The sequence below is a fragment of the Azolla caroliniana genome, unplaced genomic scaffold, assembly GCF_043228905.1.
Source record: "Azolla caroliniana isolate FFs.n. ecotype wild unplaced genomic scaffold, voAzoCaro1.0.p SCAF_17, whole genome shotgun sequence".
Lineage (NCBI taxonomy): Eukaryota > Viridiplantae > Streptophyta > Polypodiopsida > Salviniales > Salviniaceae > Azolla > Azolla caroliniana.
In genome coordinates this window covers 18,703,012-18,722,019 of record NW_028230452.1, presented here as the reverse complement: position 1 = coordinate 18,722,019, position 19,008 = coordinate 18,703,012, and the positions used below count along the sequence as shown (strand labels likewise).

At 41.4% G+C, this 19,008-nt stretch overlaps 2 protein-coding genes across 2 annotated transcripts in view; both read left to right on the top strand.

Moving 5' to 3' along the window:
• The window catches only part of PTAC14 (plastid transcriptionally active 14), a 99,424-nt gene that overhangs the window by 37,521 nt on the left and 42,895 nt on the right, over positions 1-19,008 (top strand). The gene's annotated exons all lie outside the window — the stretch shown is intronic.
• LOC147853398 (uncharacterized) lies at positions 1,224-2,825 on the top strand. Its single transcript, XM_087333704.1, has one exon. It carries the CDS (start codon positions 1,239-1,241, stop codon positions 2,793-2,795), a length of 1,557 nt encoding a protein of 518 aa, XP_087189830.1. The 5' UTR covers positions 1,224-1,238; the 3' UTR covers positions 2,796-2,825.

The window sequence follows — 19,008 nt, the reverse complement described above, 5'->3', positions numbered from 1 at the left end:
TCCGAAATTGAGCAATATGTTGTGCAATTTCTTCTTCATTTTACACAATCTAAGTGCAATTTCTCCGAAATTGTGCAATATGCTTTGCAATTTCTCCGAAACTGAGCAATATGCTGTGCAATTTCTTCTTCATTTTACACAATCTAAGTGGAGTCGTGGACTGAGGTGAAAAACAAAAAAATGCAAAGATGTGTATATATTGTTTGATCAAGTTGTTTTAAATTTACAAGTGTGTATATATTCTCTTAAAATGTGCAAGATGGCTCACTAAATTTTACAAACCATGAGGGAATGAAGTTTCCATTGTCTCAATTTTCAAAGCTATCTTCATTGCTTTTAAAAAATCATGTCATCTTTATTTCAAAGAAAGATCAAATAATAAGGCATGCATACTTTGATGTGTACATCTTCCGCTTCGCCTTAAGCTTTGGCAAAAGATGTTTTTGTGTATGTACTATGGACAATTTGTTTGCAAATCTCCTTGGAAGGACATGTTTGCAATTATCATACCAAACAAATTTCACCTTGTTCAAATGTTTTAATATTTGCATTCTAAGGTGAGAGAATCATTCTAAACTTTGAGAAGGAAAAGCACTTCAAAAGGATTATAGTTTTATTAAATCAATGTAATTGTAGTTTTCTAATGTTTTTTTTTATATATTCATATCAATGTGATTGTAGATTTATTAACTCACTTACTAAATTGTTGATTTATAAATCAATGTGATTGTAGTATGGGCAAAGCAAAGAGCTTTTTATGGGACCACGTTATCGTCGTGAAGAGAAACGATAAAGGAATGCATATAAATGAATGCAAACATTGCAAGCACGTGTTTGCTGGTGGTCCACACCGAATCAAAGCCCATCTTTTGGGGCTAAAAGGACAAGGTGTGGATAAATGCCGCAAAGTCACTGGAGCAATAAAAGATGAGATAAAGAAATTGATATTGGATGTGGATGCTCATGAAAGTACTAATGCTAATGAAAATTCTATTGCAGAAAGTGAGAATAATGTCGATGTAAGTACATCTAATGCCAATGTTGTGCCACCTACTTGTGCATCTGTAGTTGACATGTCATCTTCATCATGTAAGAAGAGGACAATGGAGAATACTAGTGGATCCTTACAAATCTCTTGGCAAAAAAGTTTGAATAAGAATGCCGATGAATCAGTGAGAAGATTCTTTTTTGTAGAGGATATTCCACATCTTAAGGTTGATAGTACCTTTTTTCATGATATGGTTCAAGCAATTGCAAAGGCTGGTCCGTCATATAAACCACCAAGTTCTTTCCAATTGGGAAAGAGGCACTTAGATGAAGAAGTAAAAGTTGTTGAAGATAAACTTTCATGCATCAAAGAGAAATGGAAAATATATGGATGCACTATAGTGAGTGATGGTTGGTCAGATACTAGAAGTAGACCAATAATTAATGTTCTAGCTTCATCAATGTTTGGTTCAGTGTTTTTGAGGTCGGTGGATACAAGTGGAGAATGTAAAACGGGGGAGTATATCTTTAATATTCTAAAAGCTACCATTCTTGAAATTGGCCCAACAAATGTTGTGCAAGTATGCATGGATAATGCATCAAATTGTGTGGCAGCCGGACATATGATAGAGAAAGAGTGGCCCATGATATTTTTTACTCGATGCACATGTCATTGCCTTGATTTGTTGTTTGAGGATATAGGAAAATGTGCTTGGGTTAATGATGCTTTGAGATTAGGTATGAAGGTTACTACATTCATCACAAGAAAGCTATATGTGCTTGCAATGTTTCGCAAGTTTAGTAAAAAGGAATTGTTGAAGCCTTCTACTACAAGGTTTGCTTATAGTTTCATTGTGCTATCAAATTTGTTGGATGATAGAGTGTATAGTGGTTTAAGAAGAATGGTAGTTAGTGAAGAATGGTGCCAATGGAAGGGATCTAAAACTCAACATGCAGAAGAAGTAGTTTCGATAATATTGAATGCTTCCTTTTGGTCAAATGTAAAGATGATAGTGGAAATATGCTCACCAATTTTAAAAGTGTTGCGATTGGCGGATAGAGAAGGTGCAACAATGGGGTTGATATATGAATGTACACGAAGAATGATAGAAGAAATAAATAAAATGCAAGGAATCAATAACATGTTGCTTGATGAAATTAGAGGATTATGCATGGATAGATGCAAAATGTTACATTCACCATTACATGCAATTGGATACCTCTTACATCCAATTTGGTGGGAAAATTTTCAAGTTTTTGATAATGTGGTGAATGCTAGTTGGATAGACACCATTATGCGATATGCAAATGGTGACATTAAGATGCAAGGTAATTTATTAGATGAGTATCATGCTTATAAAACTAAAGAGAAGGGTATTTTTCAACTTCCACCTTCAAATGATCCTACTAGAATGAAAGATGGTGTTAAGTGGTGGGAATTATTTGGAGGAGAAACCCCAAATTTAAGTAAACTTGCAATACGAGTGCTTTCTCAAGGTACTTGTGCATCTCCATGTGAGAGAAATTGGAGTACCTTTTCATTGATACACACTAAGAGGAGAAATAGGTTGAGTCATGATCATATAGAGAAGCTAGTATACTTGCATACAAACCATCGTCTATTAAAGAAAGTCAAAGAAAGAGATTCATGCCGTATAGAAGTGACTTTGGATATGATTAATAAAGAAGAAGATGATGATAGGCTTTTGGTATTGCAAAGTCAACATGCAACTATGGTTAATGAGGATTTTGACGAAGATGATGATGATGGGCAAGATGTTAACTTTGACAATGCACCTCAAGAGTAGAGAGGCGTGGATTAACAATTAGTACTATAAATTTAGAGGTTAGAGCTACTTTCTAGGTTAATGTTCATGTTTGAAGTTTTGAACTTTGGATAAATTTTGGTTCATGTTTAGAACTTTGGATGCTATTTTGTTAGTTTTCAATGAATTTAAGGTCTTGATTTTTGTCTATAAAAATCTTGATTATTTTCTATTTTTCATATTTTTTTAAAAAAATTTAGAGTAATAAAAATAAATATAAATATAAATATAGACGAATGGATTCCAATCATACTTGGAACCATTTCACGTATGAGTATGATACGAATATTCACGTATGAGTATGACACGTTTGAGACGTATGGCTAGAACTATGTTCGGCACTGCTATATTTGGTAGGGAAACAAGCGTTGACGGGGAAATTGGCTTGATGGATCCTATTGCTTCAAGAATTCAACTTTGTAATTCAACACCTCCTGGGTACGCAACACATAGTGGCAGATTTCTTGAGCAGACTAGATAATGGAGAAACGACGCAGAAGGCGGACGACGACTTTCCGGATGCGGACATTCTGCAGGTAGCAACACTAGCAGAACAAACGGAAAGAATTTTCCAGATCAGTGGCTGATGGAAATGACCTACTTCCTGACCACAAGGTTACCGCCACCCCAATTACAAACGGATGAGAAAAAACGGTTGGCTGTACGGAGTCGACATTTCTGTTTAGTAGAAGACATACTACACCACAAAGGCAGTGACGGCATTTGGAGGTGCGGAATACGGCAGGATGAGAAGGCCGCGGTTCTACGCGAAGCCCATTGTGGTACGGCAGGAGGACATTACGCGAGCGATGTTACGACCCGGAAAATCTGGCAAGCGGGACTTTGGTTGCCGACAACGCAAAAGGATGTGTATGAATATTGCAGACAGTGCGATTTATGTCAACGATTGGGCCAGCCTACGGAAGTCAGGAGGATGCCACAACAACCAGTGTTGCCATTGGATCCTTTCCAAAAGTGGGGGCTAGATTTTGTGGGACCTTTTACCCCGGCGGCCGCTCGAACAGGCAATAAGTACATCCTGGTGGCCACGGATTACTATACCAAGTGGGTAGAAGCGAAACCACTACACGAGAATACCGCGACAGTCGCGACGAAATTCCTTTACGAACACATCTGGTGTCGTTTCGGCTGCCGTATCGAGCTCATTAGTGACCAAGGGAGTCACTTCCTCAATACGGTCATCAGCGAACTGACCCAACATTACGCTGTGGTTCACAAAAAAAGTGCGTCGTACTACCCTCAAGCAAATGGATTGGCGGAATCCACGAACAAAACCCTACAAACTATCCTCAAAAAGATAGTCAATGAGAACAGAACGGATTGGGATACCAAATTGCACAGCGCGCTCTGGGCATACCGTACCAGTTATAAGACTAGCATACAATCAACGCCTTTCAGGCTAACATTTGGTTTGGAGGCCGTGGTGCCAGTCGAATTCCAGGTACCCAGTTTGCGGATTCAAGCACGGCTACAGCAACTACTAGAACTAGGAGAAACAAGGTTACGCAGTATGGCCATATTAGAGTAGGAACAATGGCGGCGCAAAGCATTCGTGGACCGACACCAGCATACGCGTGAAAAAGACTTTACGGTTGGGAAAACAATATTAGTTTTCCAAACACGCATGGGGCATATGCCAGGAAAATTAAGATTCCGCTGGACAGGCCCGTACTGGATAGTGGGAGCAGAACAGGGCACGTTTCAACTTGGCACATTGGTCGGGGAAGTGTTACGTCAAAAAGTGAATGGGTTTTGCCTGAAACCTTATCTGGGGCCTACGCTACCTAACCCGTTCCCCGCCAGACAAGACAAAGCTGGCGAATCCGCGGAGTAAGTAGACGGCCCCACTTGTACTATAGTGTAAAAATAGTATTGTATGTAACCGTTACGAAAAAAAGAGAGAGAAGATAGTGATGCTATTAAAAGAACTTAAGGCATGCACAGACTTCTAGGCCAAGAACACGCGGCACCACGATGGCTCACCGACCAATGAACCTTAGGCCACAAAAAGAAGGAAATAGAAGGTTTTCTGCACAATACAGAAACCAACCTTCTAACTCTCATCGCTCTCATCGCTCCCCTTCCTCACCCTCTTCTCCGTCCTATCACAGAGCTCAAGCTCGCCATAGCCAACAGTCCTCACCCATTAGCCATGGGCCTAACCCCACTATGCCGATACCCATCTCTACCGCCTTGCGTCGATGGCTCGTGGAGAAACGTTTGGATGGGTACATCAGAGTCGTTGAGGCACCTCCACACCCTAACGCCATAGACATCGCTAGGAATCTCAACATCGACACGGTCACCAACACTCTGGGTGAAAGGCATTTCGAAATCCCTCCCGCGGAAACCTTGCAGAGATCTTTCGAGCCTTATTCGGCGCCCGCCAAGCCATATAGAATGAAGTAAATCCCCGACCCCTTTTTCTACGAAATAGCCAAGTTCCTGTTAGAAGTGGGATGAGTACATATAAACACATATGGGATGCCCAAGTAGAAGGCAGATATCATTGTTGATACTTTTGAAGGGCGCACAGTCGATTGGGGCATCATTACGGGACTGGCGTTACGGGAAGGCCCCAATTGATACAACAGTATATGACGATATTGTTCCTACCCCAAGGTCTACCGGCACCACAGGCCAGCAAACCCACGCCGCCGCCACGATCTGCAAAGCGAAGGTTAGCGAAGTTGGCCACCATAGAGTGGGTGGATGAACCCCAGCCCGACACGCAGCCAACACAGGAAGAGCAGGCGGAGCACGGTGAGGAAGTTGCGCGGGAACCGGAAGCCGAGACACGTCAAGGAAGCCCACGGCTGAAACGGCGGACGCTGGACAAGAAGGATGGGCGTGGGTTAGTTAAAGACACCCTCGCGGCCACGGAGACGATGACCATGGTCAACAGTTCCGTAGCTACGGAGCCCAACACCACCTTCGAAATAATCCGGGAACCACGGCCGATCATTACGGCTTAATCACAGCAGGGGAAAGACGTATTGACGGCGTATCCGAACATTCCGGACTCGGCCCATGAGTTCGGCGCGCTATTACAGTTCAGAACCACTTTTGAACTCATGGAATTTTTGGCAACGCAACAAATAAAAGTCTCACAACGAATGGCCGAGGAGCACGAGGAGTGCTAAATGATCGAGCACGCGCTAACACAAATGGCAGAAAGCGACGATGAGGATCAGTTAGCCAGAGTCGGCAAACAAAGGAATGCCGGTATACGCCGAATGGGGATGGAATTACCCCCTTTAAACGCGGCCCTTGTCAAAGTGCATAGGGAACTGGCGAAGGTCAGTATGGGTGCCAAGGATATGGTGATTAAAAATAAAAATGTTTGGAAAACGGTTAAACTTACAAAAGCCGAGCTACAAAAGACCAGTGAACGCATCACGAAGTTGGAAAGTAACGCGACTACGGCGCAGTAGGCAGCTCCACCAACAACCAACACCGTTGAAGCCCTAAGGGAAGAAATGGAAGCCCAGACCGACATTGCCTCGAAAGCGAAACGGGCCTTACAACTGGCGGAATCAGAGATTGACCGTCTCCGCGCCGAACTTCGCCAGTCCTCGGACAGAGAAAAGGATATCTGGGCCAACGGCCGAAAGGCAGTGAAGACCCTTGAAGAGAAACTCGCAATGGAGGCAACACAACACACACGGATAAAAGAAGAAAACGCCCAATTATGGGAAGAAGCGAAAAAATCGGAAGCGGCGATCGCGGGACTCCGGGCCTTATTAGAGAAGAAGAAAGCATGGTTCGACGAGCAGCTTGTAGGAGAACAGGAGAGAAGGCATCAGCTCGAAATCCATCTGAACATTCGAAGGAATCTCAGCTATGGGCAAGAATGAAGAGCACTTATGAGGAAGCGGTGGCGGTTAACAAACGAGAAATTGACAACCTCAGGAAGACCGTAGAAGAAGCACGCAACCGTTGCCAAACAATAACCGACAATGTGCGCATACTTCTTCAAACACATCGGGAGAGGTTTACGGCGCAATTAAAAGCAGCGCTCGATAAAGGTTGGATGGCATGGGCCGCAAAAGCAGCAGAGTTGCATACATACCGGGCGGACTGGGAGAACCGAAGGAAAGACGGTCGTGGGTTCTACAAGCTCAATGAGGAAAGCATTGCGGCAGTACGCAAGGACCTAGTGCAGGATTATCATGCGCTAGCGAACCAACACTCCGAGGAACTCACGCAGCTACTAGACGATTTTGGTGAAAGTCAAGAGGACCTGTTTCACCAAATTACACAAGCTCATAGCACTCGAACAAACGAGGAATCCATCGCGATACCAATTCCGGATACTGCCGAACCAGAGGAACCTCAACCCATGTCACCAGAAAGAACCATTACGGTGCACAGCACAAAACGGGAAGCGGAGCCCCCCACGATACCAGAAAGTGAAACTATCGATCAAGAGGAACCCCAACCTCACTCACCAGAGCGCACGACTACGGCCCACAACACGGAGGAGGTTACGGACGAGACAGAACCCCAACCTACCGCGAGCCCGCCAACGGCGGAACCGGCCACCATAGCACACGATGAGGCAACAGAGCTCGGACCGCCCACACAAGAAACCAGCGACACCATAGGCAGCCCTCACGAGCAGGTAGTGGAACCACGCACTGACACGCCTACGAACACTACGTCGTCCCCAAATCCAGACACCGGAGCAGAACCAAACATCTGGATCAATTTGGAGGAAGATTAAAGGGGTGGGTTCGACGTGCCATGGCACTGTCCCACAGGCGTGCCAGGTGTTGTCCACCGGAATAGTAACCGACAGACAGGAGCGCAGAAATATAGAATATAGTAAAATTGTAACGCATGTAAACGGTTCACGCGGGAAGCGTGAACGGCTAAAAAGACCCTGTGTATATAAAGGGCAGAAATCCTCTGATAGAGGTAGCGTGTGATTTTGGAATGTAAAAGGCGTATCTTAATAGAGTTCTATCTTCTCTGATCCTTGTGCATGTCTGTGGTTAATCTACTGTGTGTCTGTGATTCTTGGTGGCGTAGCATAGTTGTAAGAGCGTAGGCGTGAGTAACAATGTGGTTGCTAGTCCATTGTCTAAGGAGTTCGGTTGTAGCCGTCTCCCTTACATGCTACTAGGATACGTGAGGTATCCCACTAAGTATTACACTACGACAATACCATTCATTGCAACACAGTCACTTTGAGGTCTAGGTCGAAGGATTGACCATAGACCGTGTTCCTAATCGGTAACAGCCTCCAACTATCGATTCGAGCCGAGTTGATGTTTGATCAAATCGAATGTCAGTCTGCCCGACCAAAGGCGGATATGAACCAATTGGCCGAATAGATAGTAGGCAAAGTCAGGTGCCGACTAAGGAACAAGGGGAACCGGTCGAAAGAAGACAGATGGCCGAATGAGGACCCGATTCCGACTCAAACGAAGAGCTGACTGAAGAAGTCGAACAGGAGTCAACTGCTTCGAATGGAAGCAGAAGATACCCTTTGAGAGAGAGAAGGGCCCTTCAGAGATTTCTAGATAGGGAGTATGTGTTGTGAACCGATTAGGGGGAGCAGGAAAGCTTCGAGGAGAGATATACCCACAACCGAAAGTGGTTGAGGGTCATGCAAGACAAGATGGATTCCTTGCATGAGAACCACACGTATGAACTAACCGAGCTGTCGAAGGGAAAGAAGGCACTTCAAAACAAGTGGGTACACTAATTGAAGCCCGGAGAAAGCGGGAATCCGCCCAGATACAAAGCCCAAAACATGGTGAAAGGCTTTCAGCAAAAGATGGGTGTGGATTTCGATGAAATATTTGTCCCGATAGTAAAGATGACATCCATCCGGACGGTGCTGAGCATAGCACCTAACATGAACCTTGAAGTTGAACAATTAGATGTCAAGATGGCCTTTCTACATGGAGACCTCGAAGAAGAAATTTATATGCAGGATTTATTGAAAATGGAAGGAGAACTTGGTATCCCGGTTAAGGAAGAGTCTTTATGGACTGAAGCAGGCTTCCCGACAATGATATCGGAAATTTGAATCCTTCATGGTGGATCACGGTTTCAACAAGACACAAGTCGATCATTGTGTCTTTGTTAAGAAATATGATGGAGGAGTCTTTCTCATCCTCCTATTGTATGTTGACGATATGTTAATTCTCGGACAAGACCTGAAGAAAATCGGAAGCTTGAAAAAGGCTTTGAACAAATCTTTCGCTATGAAGGATATGGATCCGGAAAAGTAGATAGTGGGTATGCACATTGTCCGAAACCGGAAAAAGAAGATGCTATGTCTATCACAGGAGAAATATGTGACAAAGGTACTCCAGAGATTCAACATGCAAGATGCGAAGCTAGTCGGTTAGTCATTACCGACAAACAGTAAGTTGTGCGGAAGTCAATGTCCGAAGATGAAGACAGAGAAGGATGAGATGTATAAAATATCGTATGCCTCAGCAGTCAGAAGCTTGATGTATGCAATGGTTTGCACCCGGTTGGACATTGCATGTGCAGTCAGAGTCGTCAGCTGATATATGAGCAATCTCGAAAGGGAGCATTGGGTTGCAGTGAAGTGGATACTCCAATACCTGAGAGGCACCTAAAGCGCATGCCTTCAATTCAGCTCAGGTAACCCCATATTGGAATGTTATACCGATTCGGACATGTCGGCTAATGTAGATACCCGTTGTTCCACGTCTGGATATGTGATGACTTATGAAGGGGTGCCGTGACAGTCGAGACCGCAGAAGGTCATGGCACTATCAACCATGGAACACCAGTACATGGCTGTTGTAGAAGCCAGAAAGGAAATTATTTGGATGAAGGAGTTTGTGGGGAGTTGGGGATTCGACAAGAAGAATTCCGACTCTACTGCTGCAGCCAAAGTGTCATTCACCTTACAAAGAATGCCGCCTACCACTCGAAGACCAAGCACATCTAGAGAATATACCACTAGCTTCGAGAGAAGGTAGAGGAAAAGGAGTTTTCTCTAACGAAGATCCACATAGCGGAAAATGGACCAAACATGCTGACGAAGGTGTTGTCAACAGAAAAGTTGGACGCATGTCAAAAATGGATTGGATTGACGAAGCATCCCATGCCAGAGTGAAGGGGGAGTTTGTTGCGAAATAGGTCCCTGTAGATGGGAAGAACAGAAACAGTCGATGGCTAACTCAGCCAAGGTCGATAGGCCCAGGCCAAAAATTCGACTAATCAATAATCGATCGATAATCGACTCATCTAATAGGCGAACCAATCGAATCTGATTGGGCTATATTTGTAAATAGACTACATGTGCCCATTAAGGTTATATTTGTAAATAGTCATTTAAGTGTATGAGTATAAATATAGTTAGGGCAAGTAGTTATGTAGGGGATGATCATTATTGAATAGTTGTTGTGGATAGTTGTCTCTATAACTAGAGAGTGAGAGATTGTGTGTGAGAGAGAGTTGTATAACTTTGTAGTCGTCTATCAGACGAAGAAGAACTGAAGATCATTGCCTTGAGATTCTTAGTGTGTGTATTTCCTCTCAATATAGTGATTTAGTTCGGAGTCTGTGGGCTCCCATGGTTGTTCCCATTTCAGGGTTTCCACGTAAAATATCTTGTCTCTGTATTTCGGTTTTCTGTCCGTTTGTGTAATGTCACTCTCGATCCTTTCACTTGCATACACACAAATATTTATCGGTTGTGGACAAGTAGGATTCTCAACATTGTGCTCCTCACTGGTAACAAGAGTACAAACAAGCGTGAGTGACCATCTGCGATCCTCACTGGGAACAAGAACACCAAGGGTGTGAGCGACCATGTGAGGCCCGCACTAGGAATTGGAACACGATCGAGCGTGAGAGACCATGTGGTCCTCATCGGGAGCTAGAACTCCAACAAGTAGAGGAGTGCAGACGAAGCGGTCAACTTGAATTGTTCTATCATGAGAGGGTAAATAGTTGAGGTTGACCCAAAACACGACGCAAATGGTAGCACTAGCGAGAAACCGACGCGATCCCCACTAGGAAAGTGAGCAGTTGTGACCCCCACCAAACTAGAAGGTGCGCAATCTAAATCGATCCTCGTCAAAGAAAAGTGAAGTGAAATGTGGACCAAAATGAAAATGGAGTGCAAGCGTGAAATGATTTGATCCCCACAAGGAAAGTGAGCGGTTTTAACACCCACCGGAATTGGGAAGGTGAACGATCGAAATTAGTCCTCACAAAAATCATGATACAAAATGATACTTGTCGATGATGACAATGGCAATGATGATGATACTAACCGACCAAGCAATGTAATGTTGACGACAATGAAGGTTTGGCAAAGTAGGCAACAAGAGGTGCTCAAAATGATGATGTTAAAGATGAGGCAGTGAAGACGATGATGATAAGGAAGCATCTCTGGAAGGAACAACTATGACTATGGTGACGATAGAGTTTCTAGAAGCAACGATGACTGTGATGAAGATTTCTCTAAAACCAAGGATGTTGATGACGGTAACTCTGGAAGTAAAGACATTGATGATGGTAACTCTACAAAAAAGACAGTCACAACGGTGTCTCTAGAAGCAACAACGGTGACAACAATGTCTTTACAAGAAACGATGGTGACGAGTTGGTGATGTAATGTTCATTGGTTTAGACATGCTTATTTGGGGGCTATCAGATTGTAATATCTGAGTCGTCGGCTTTATTGGACTGACCTAATGTGTGTCATTGGGTACCCCACACATGATTGGTCAAGTAGATGTCATTACATGGCCTAGGTCCTATAAACAGGGGATACTCTCCTTAGTCCGAGGGAGCCCCATGAGTGGTTCTAACGAAGCTCTCTTTGATGTGGACTAGTCATCTACCAAGGTCCTGACGTGGAGATCGTGGCTGGTATGGGACAAATCGGGATTCCTCGTCTGCGTTGTCGACTCTAGCGCGGGGGCAGATGGGTGGTAACGCGTATTTTCAGTATGATTGTGTCATTTATGTCTTTATTTTAGGATTAATGATCTTGGTTATTACATATGGTATGAAAGCGGTTTTAATCCTAAAAATATAATGTTTGATTGGATTCATGTTGTGTGCCTTAGTACGGGAAAATATGAAAAAAAAATTACGTACTAATGTATGTTTAATGATGGATTGGGGAAGTGTTGAAAACGCCACGGAGATTCCATTTGGGGGTGATGTGTTGATGTGCAGTGTATTGTAGGGATTATGTATAATAAATATATTAAGGTTTTGACATGGACCTTATTACAACAAGATTTGTGTGATGGGTTGGTTAGTAGATTCTTGTCATAAACTAAAAGAAAAGGCTTTGAGTTCTATCCACTGATGCACAAAAGAAAATCAAGGGGTTAAAAAAACAATCTATAAAATTATTGTTATTATTATTATGTGTTTGTTTTACGTTAAGATATTTAATATATATTTATTAAAATAAAAGCACCACAAATATACTTATAATTTATTTTTTCGTATAGCCCTCTTCATCTGATGGCCATGCCCATGAGGCGGCTTTACGTGTGGAGATCACGTCTCTAGAGGTCGGCCACCTAATATTCTATAGGTGATGTTTGATCATCTAATTTTCAGTGAATTAATTGACAATCATCATATATATGGATAATGATCATTGATAATCAATTTTATTATTGGCCAAAAGAACTAGGGTGATGATCGTTGAACGTCGATAATCAATTGATCATCGACCCTAAGGTTTATTTGAATGGCCACAATCATCCATCACCACGGGTGTGTGTTGATTATGCGATGATGGATGGATAAAACATAGATCATTAGTGTTTATGGATGGATTATATGGATGATTATATAGTTGATTATAAGGATGATAATATAATTATATGGATGAGATCATCATCATTTATTAATCGATACGAAGGAGAGAGATAAGAGAAGAAATTAATGTTTGAGAGGGGATCATGAGTATGAGATGGATAGGAAGAATATTGGGATGATGAGTGAAGAGATCATCATTATTGGGATGATCATCATCGTTTGGTTAGTACAGTGATTCTCAAGGAAGTCACCTACTATCCCCACCGACTTCCAAAAAGGGGATGTTTATCTTTAAAATCTAGACTAGGAATTCTCATAACTAAAAAGGGAGAATTTCCTAGTTTGGAAGCATTGAAGAGATTAACCTTAGAGAGGTGGTGAGCAACTATTTCTCAGTGACTTCCTAAAAGGGAAGGTATTGCTCCTAATGTCTAATCTAGGAATCCCTATAGATGAAAAGGGGATAAATGCCTAAATTGGACATATCTATGGGAATCTTTATTACTCACCGACTTAAGAAAAGCGGGTATATTAATATAAGTATATACCCACTCTCTCATGATCTATCACTCTTCACTTCCTCATCCAAATTCTAAAGTCTTTTATAACACTTTAGTACTTTAGACTTTAGTATACTTATTTCTTTAATCTATCAACTCTCCTTATTTTTCATGGCTTCTCCTCTCACAATTCTGCACATCACACATCTCCTAACCATCGAATTTTTTCGACACATCCCACATCTCCCACACGTCAAGGTCATCCAATTTCTCTGATACGAGATGAGGACAATTGACCAATATCTCTGGTCCGTGATGAGGATATTAACGACGATATCAAATTCTTCACGAGGGATGATTTCCGTAAAATGCAAGACGATATTGTCAAGTCAATAACAATGGTCACAACTGTGTTCTCCTCCAAACTTGAAGGGCTTCTTGATGCCAATAGGCATAAGTTTGAAAACCTTCAACAACAAATTTTGGAGTTAAAGGCACACACTTCCACATCAAGCAATATGAAGAAGCCTTCATTTACTCCTCAACAGTTCTCGAGAAGGGATAAGCAACGCAACCACAAGTTTGTGAGCAGTTGGATAAACGGATGGAATGCTCACTTTTGTCTCGATAATATTCAAAATCACTTTGAAAAGATCGATATGGCGGTTCGTGAGATGATCGGTGCCGCAAACTCTTGGTGGGAGTGGTTGGATAGAAAACCGGGAACATGGGAGGCATTTGAAAAGACTCTCAAGATGCAATTTGTCCGTCCCAAGATGACTTCCCAAGTGATACAAGATATGTGTCACTTGTCTGATAAGGGCAGGACTATTGACCAAATCAATCAGTATGGCTTCTAATGAGGGAATACTGATAGGATTATATATTAATAGTTTCCACAATAAAGATTTTCATTATGAGATCCACGCTCATCAACCCAATACTTTGGGAGAAGCGATGGAACGTGCCCACATTCTATTTGACACAAAAGCTCGTTACCAACCAAAAGAGTCGGAAAACGTAGATACCAACCTTCTCCGATAGGTCAAAGCGACAATGCAAAAAGGCGGGTAATAATCTGTAGCTTTTGTAAGAAGCCTAGGCATAAAGCCAACGAGTGTAGGTAGAGAAAAGAGAGCGGTAACTCCAACAATCCGCAAAGAAAGCCATCAACTTCCAATAATCCAAGTATGTTTTTGAATTTCGTTAGTTCTATTGCATTACAAAAATATATTCTTGGACCGTGCACGATTTACTTAAAACTTATGGGACTATCCACAATCAAAGTGTAACTATACTATTTGATTGTGGTAGCACTCATAATTTTCTTGACTCTAATATGGTGCAGATGTTACGAATAAAAATAACCAAAAGTGACCACGACTACAAAGTCCTTACTGCGGGAGGCCATGTCCAAAGGCATTCATTAATTGCACATGGTGTACCCCTAGTAATAAATAACTACACTGAAAAGTTGGCTTTTCATGTAATGCGTTTACGAACGATAGATGTAGTTCTTGGTTACTTATGGTTTTATAATAGACATAGTCTTGATATCGATTGGTTGAATCATTCTATTTCTTTTGAAGGAAATAATAACCAACAAGTTTTTATTTAGGGGATTGCGATAAAAAATTTAATGTCTATTAATCATCTTTATACTTATGATCGAAATGTTGATGCACAATTTTATGCGTGTATATTATAGCCCAATGATCCTCTGTATCAATTTGTAGATAAGAGTTCATTGGATGATTTTGAGAAAGATGCTCTGCGTGACATCTTGTCGCAATTTAAGGAGATATTCCGGGATAAGTTACCTCAAGGACTACCTCCTTCTAGGTTTATAGATCATAAGATAAACTTGGTTCCAAGCGCTAAACCTGTGAGCATACCCCCTTATCGGTTGCGTCAAACCGAAGAGGATGAAATTGCCCGACAAATCAAGGAATACTTGAGAATGGGACACATCCGGTACAACAAATCACCATGGGGAGCTCCCGTCATCTTGGCCAAGAAGAAAGATAGAACTTAGCGAAGGTGTCTAAATTACAAGGGTTTGAATAAACTCACCATTCACAATTCCTACGTTTTGCTTCGTTTTGATGACTTGATAGATAGACTCCAAAGCGCAAGATATTTTACTAAGATAGACTTGCGCACTGGCTATCATCAAATCGGGGTTTCGAAAGAAGATGTTTCCAAAACAACTTTCTAAACTCGTTATGGTCATTATGAGTTTCGGGTTCTACCATTTGGGTTGACTAATGCTCCAGCCACATTCCAACAATTGATGAATGATATATTCAGAGATCAGCTAGGCGATTTCGTGGTCGTATTCCTTGATGACATCATGGTATATAGTAACACATTTGAGGATCATGTGTGTCATGTCCAAAGAGTTTTGGACAAGCTTCGTGAATACAAGTTATTTGCCAAACTATCTAAATGTGATTTCTTCCAAAAGGCAGTTACGTATCTTGGACATCACATATCTAGGTCGGGTGTGTCTATCGATAAAACTAAGATAGAAGCGATATTAAATTGGCCATGACCTTCAAATGTTAAGGATCTACAATCTTTCTTAGGATTTTTGGATTCCTAAGAATATCTCTTCAAAACCATTCATCCTACACTACACCATTTACAGACCTATTGAAGGGTATTACAAGAAAGTCCACTAAACCTATTGAGTGGAATGCCTCTCTTGAAGAAACCTTCAATAAGTGGAAATCATTAATTGTGAATGCACCTACTTTAGCTATACCTGATCCTAATCAAACATTTCTAGTTGAGACGGATGCAAGTGATTATGTTATTGGGGCTACATTATTTGAAATTGGGAGACCAATTGCTTTTGAAAGCAAAAAATTGGATTCGGCCCAAAGAAATTACTAGGTTCAAGAAAAAGAATTATTTGCTATCATTTATGGCTTAAAAAAATGGTGACATTATTTGTATGGTAGTAAATTTACTGTTTTAATGGACCACAAATCCTTGCAATACTTCCTCTCTCAAAAGAATTTTGAGGGTCGAAAGGCAAGATGGGCGGAGTTGATGCAAGACTTCGATTTCGAAATTATATATCGAAAAGGGGTTTTGAATTCCGTTGCAAATGCCCTGAGTCGTATTCTAGAAATTAATGCCCTAAGTTTCGTAGAATTTAATGACGACTTATTTGATTTGATCCAAGGTAAACAAAAATACCTTGATGACAGAACATTTTCCAAGTTCTAGTAGAGAGTTGAAACAACTATTGACGTCGATTATGGAACCACGTCTACCTCGAAGAACCTTTACTATGTTGCGAATGGGTTATTGTACCACAATAGTAAGGTTTGCATACCACACATAAAGGACATCAAGAATAAAATTATGTATGAATGTCATGATGCCCCTTCTACTAGACATCCAGGTGTGCAAAGAACATTAGCTTTGATTAAAGCTAGGTTTTTCTATCCAAAAATGAAACCTGAGGTAGAGTCCTATGTTATACATTGTCCACAATGTCACGTCATTAAGGTCGAGCGACAGAAAAAAGTTGGCTTATTGCAACCTCTCTATATTCCAGCTGAAAAGTGGCAAAGTATATCCATGGATTTCATAGTTGGATTACCTCGTTCCGTTGAGGAAAATAATGCCATTTGGGTGGTTGTTGATCGGCTTACCAACATGGCAAGATTCATCCCAACAAAATCCACAATTACCGCAAAGCAATTGGCTATTAAGTTTATTAAACATCTTTATAGCTTATATGGTCTACCGATGGAGATTGTAAGTGATCGAGACTCCAAGTTTACAAGTACATTTTGGTCAGAAGTTATGCAGAAACTGCGAACAACCTTGAGTCTCAATTCTTCTGATCATCCTCAATCAAATGGGCAGACTGAGAGAGTGAATCAAATATTAGAGGATATGTTGAGAGCATATGTAGCGCAAAAACCCTCATTATGGGAGACTTACCTTCCTATGGTGGAATTTGCCTACAATAGCGCTAAGCATACATCAACAAAATACAGTTTGTTCATGTTGATGTATGGTTATACGCCACATCCTCCTGTTGATGTTTCATTTGATTCGCATACTTTGGATAGTATGAAGAATTTTCTCTTTGATATGCTTGAAGCACGTAAATTAACAGAAGAAAACCTTGGGATGGCATAGGACAGAATTGTCTTTTATGCGAATCATGATAGAAAACCAAGGGAATTCCATGTAGGACAATAGGTTTTTCAACGGGTTCCTAAGGACTCAGAAACATTGAGAACAGGACCATGTGCAAAATTAGCCCCACGGTATTGTGGACCATATAAAGTTTTAAAATGTATAGGTCCCAATGCTTATCATTTGGATTTGCCTTCCATCACCGTCTAATTTATCGACATTGGAGGATGATCATTTTGCTCCACATGAACCTGAGAGAATCCTCGACCATAGGTCGAGAAACCTAAGGTCAAAGGTTGTTCATCGCTATAAGGTTAAGTGGAAGGATAGATTGGAAGAAGACAGCACGTGGGAAACTGAAGAGACATTACACAAACATTTTCCTAACTTCCCATTGCAAGAATGCAATTAAACGGAGGGGGGGAGTATGTAATGTTCATTGGTTTAGATGTGCTTATTTGGGGGCTATCATACTGTAATATCTTAGTCGTCGGCTTTATTGGACTGACCTAATGTGTGTCATTGGGTACCCCACACATGATTGGTCAAGTCGATGTCATTAGATGGCCTAGGTCCTATAAATAGGGGATAATCTCCTTAGTCAGGGTGGGGCCCATGAATGATTCTGACGAAGCTCTCTTTGACGTGGACTAGTCATCCACCAAGCTCTTGACGTGGAGATCCTGGCTGGTTTGGGATAGATCGGGATTCCTCGTCTGTGTTGTCGACTCTGGCGCGGGGGCGGATGGGTGGTAACGTGTATTTTCAGTATGCTTGTGTCATTTATGTCTTTATTTTAGGATTAATGGTCTTGGTTATTATAGGTGACGACGATGGTATGATGCCTCTAGTGGAAGGGATTGAAATTGTCACGAACACACCAACCATGGACTATGATGGAGCACAGATGACGTGGCTACGAACGTGGAACTAGAAGTGAAGAGGCTAGGAACTCTAGAAGTTGTGACTGACAAGAGTATGAGCTTAAGAAGCTAGGATTAACTGGAGAGCATGAAGACAAATATGAAGGTCAAGGAACAATATAGCATAAAATGAGAATACTAGATTGATGTGTCAATGATTGGTGTTGAATTGGACATTATAAGTATTTATACTATGAGCTGAAGTGCATGCATTAGAATATTCTGGAGAATATTCTAGAACCTCTAGAACCTTCTAGAACAGTTATTTCTAGATCAAGCAGATAGCGTGACATCTTGTTGACGTGAGTTTGCAGGCTCAATCCTCACCAACTATGTATTCTATGTCACTATATCGTGACACCCATACCACCAAGTACGAACATGGACCATACCTTGGGTTTGAAGGAGAAGGAGGCAACAATTATGAAGGTACACAATTAGAGTCTCTATCTAAAACAATAAAGAAAAGAGCTCCCGCCCACAAAGATAATTAGCCTTCTTATATATGCCCGAATCCTAGGCCCTTGAATGTTTTATACTTGGTTTCTTTTTTTATATAAAAAGAGGTGAAAGTGATGAAACTCTCTAAAATTATCTATCATCATAAGATTGAAATAATTCAATCCTCACCCTTCATTCCTAGCCCACCACTACGATTACAATTATGCTCGTAATACAACTAAAATTTGAAGACTTTATAGTTTTATTGTTGTTTTATTTGCATCTTGAAATGCACTTCTCATACATTCATACAAAATGGAATTCATATCTAATCGAGCATTCAATAGTGGATTTGGTTCA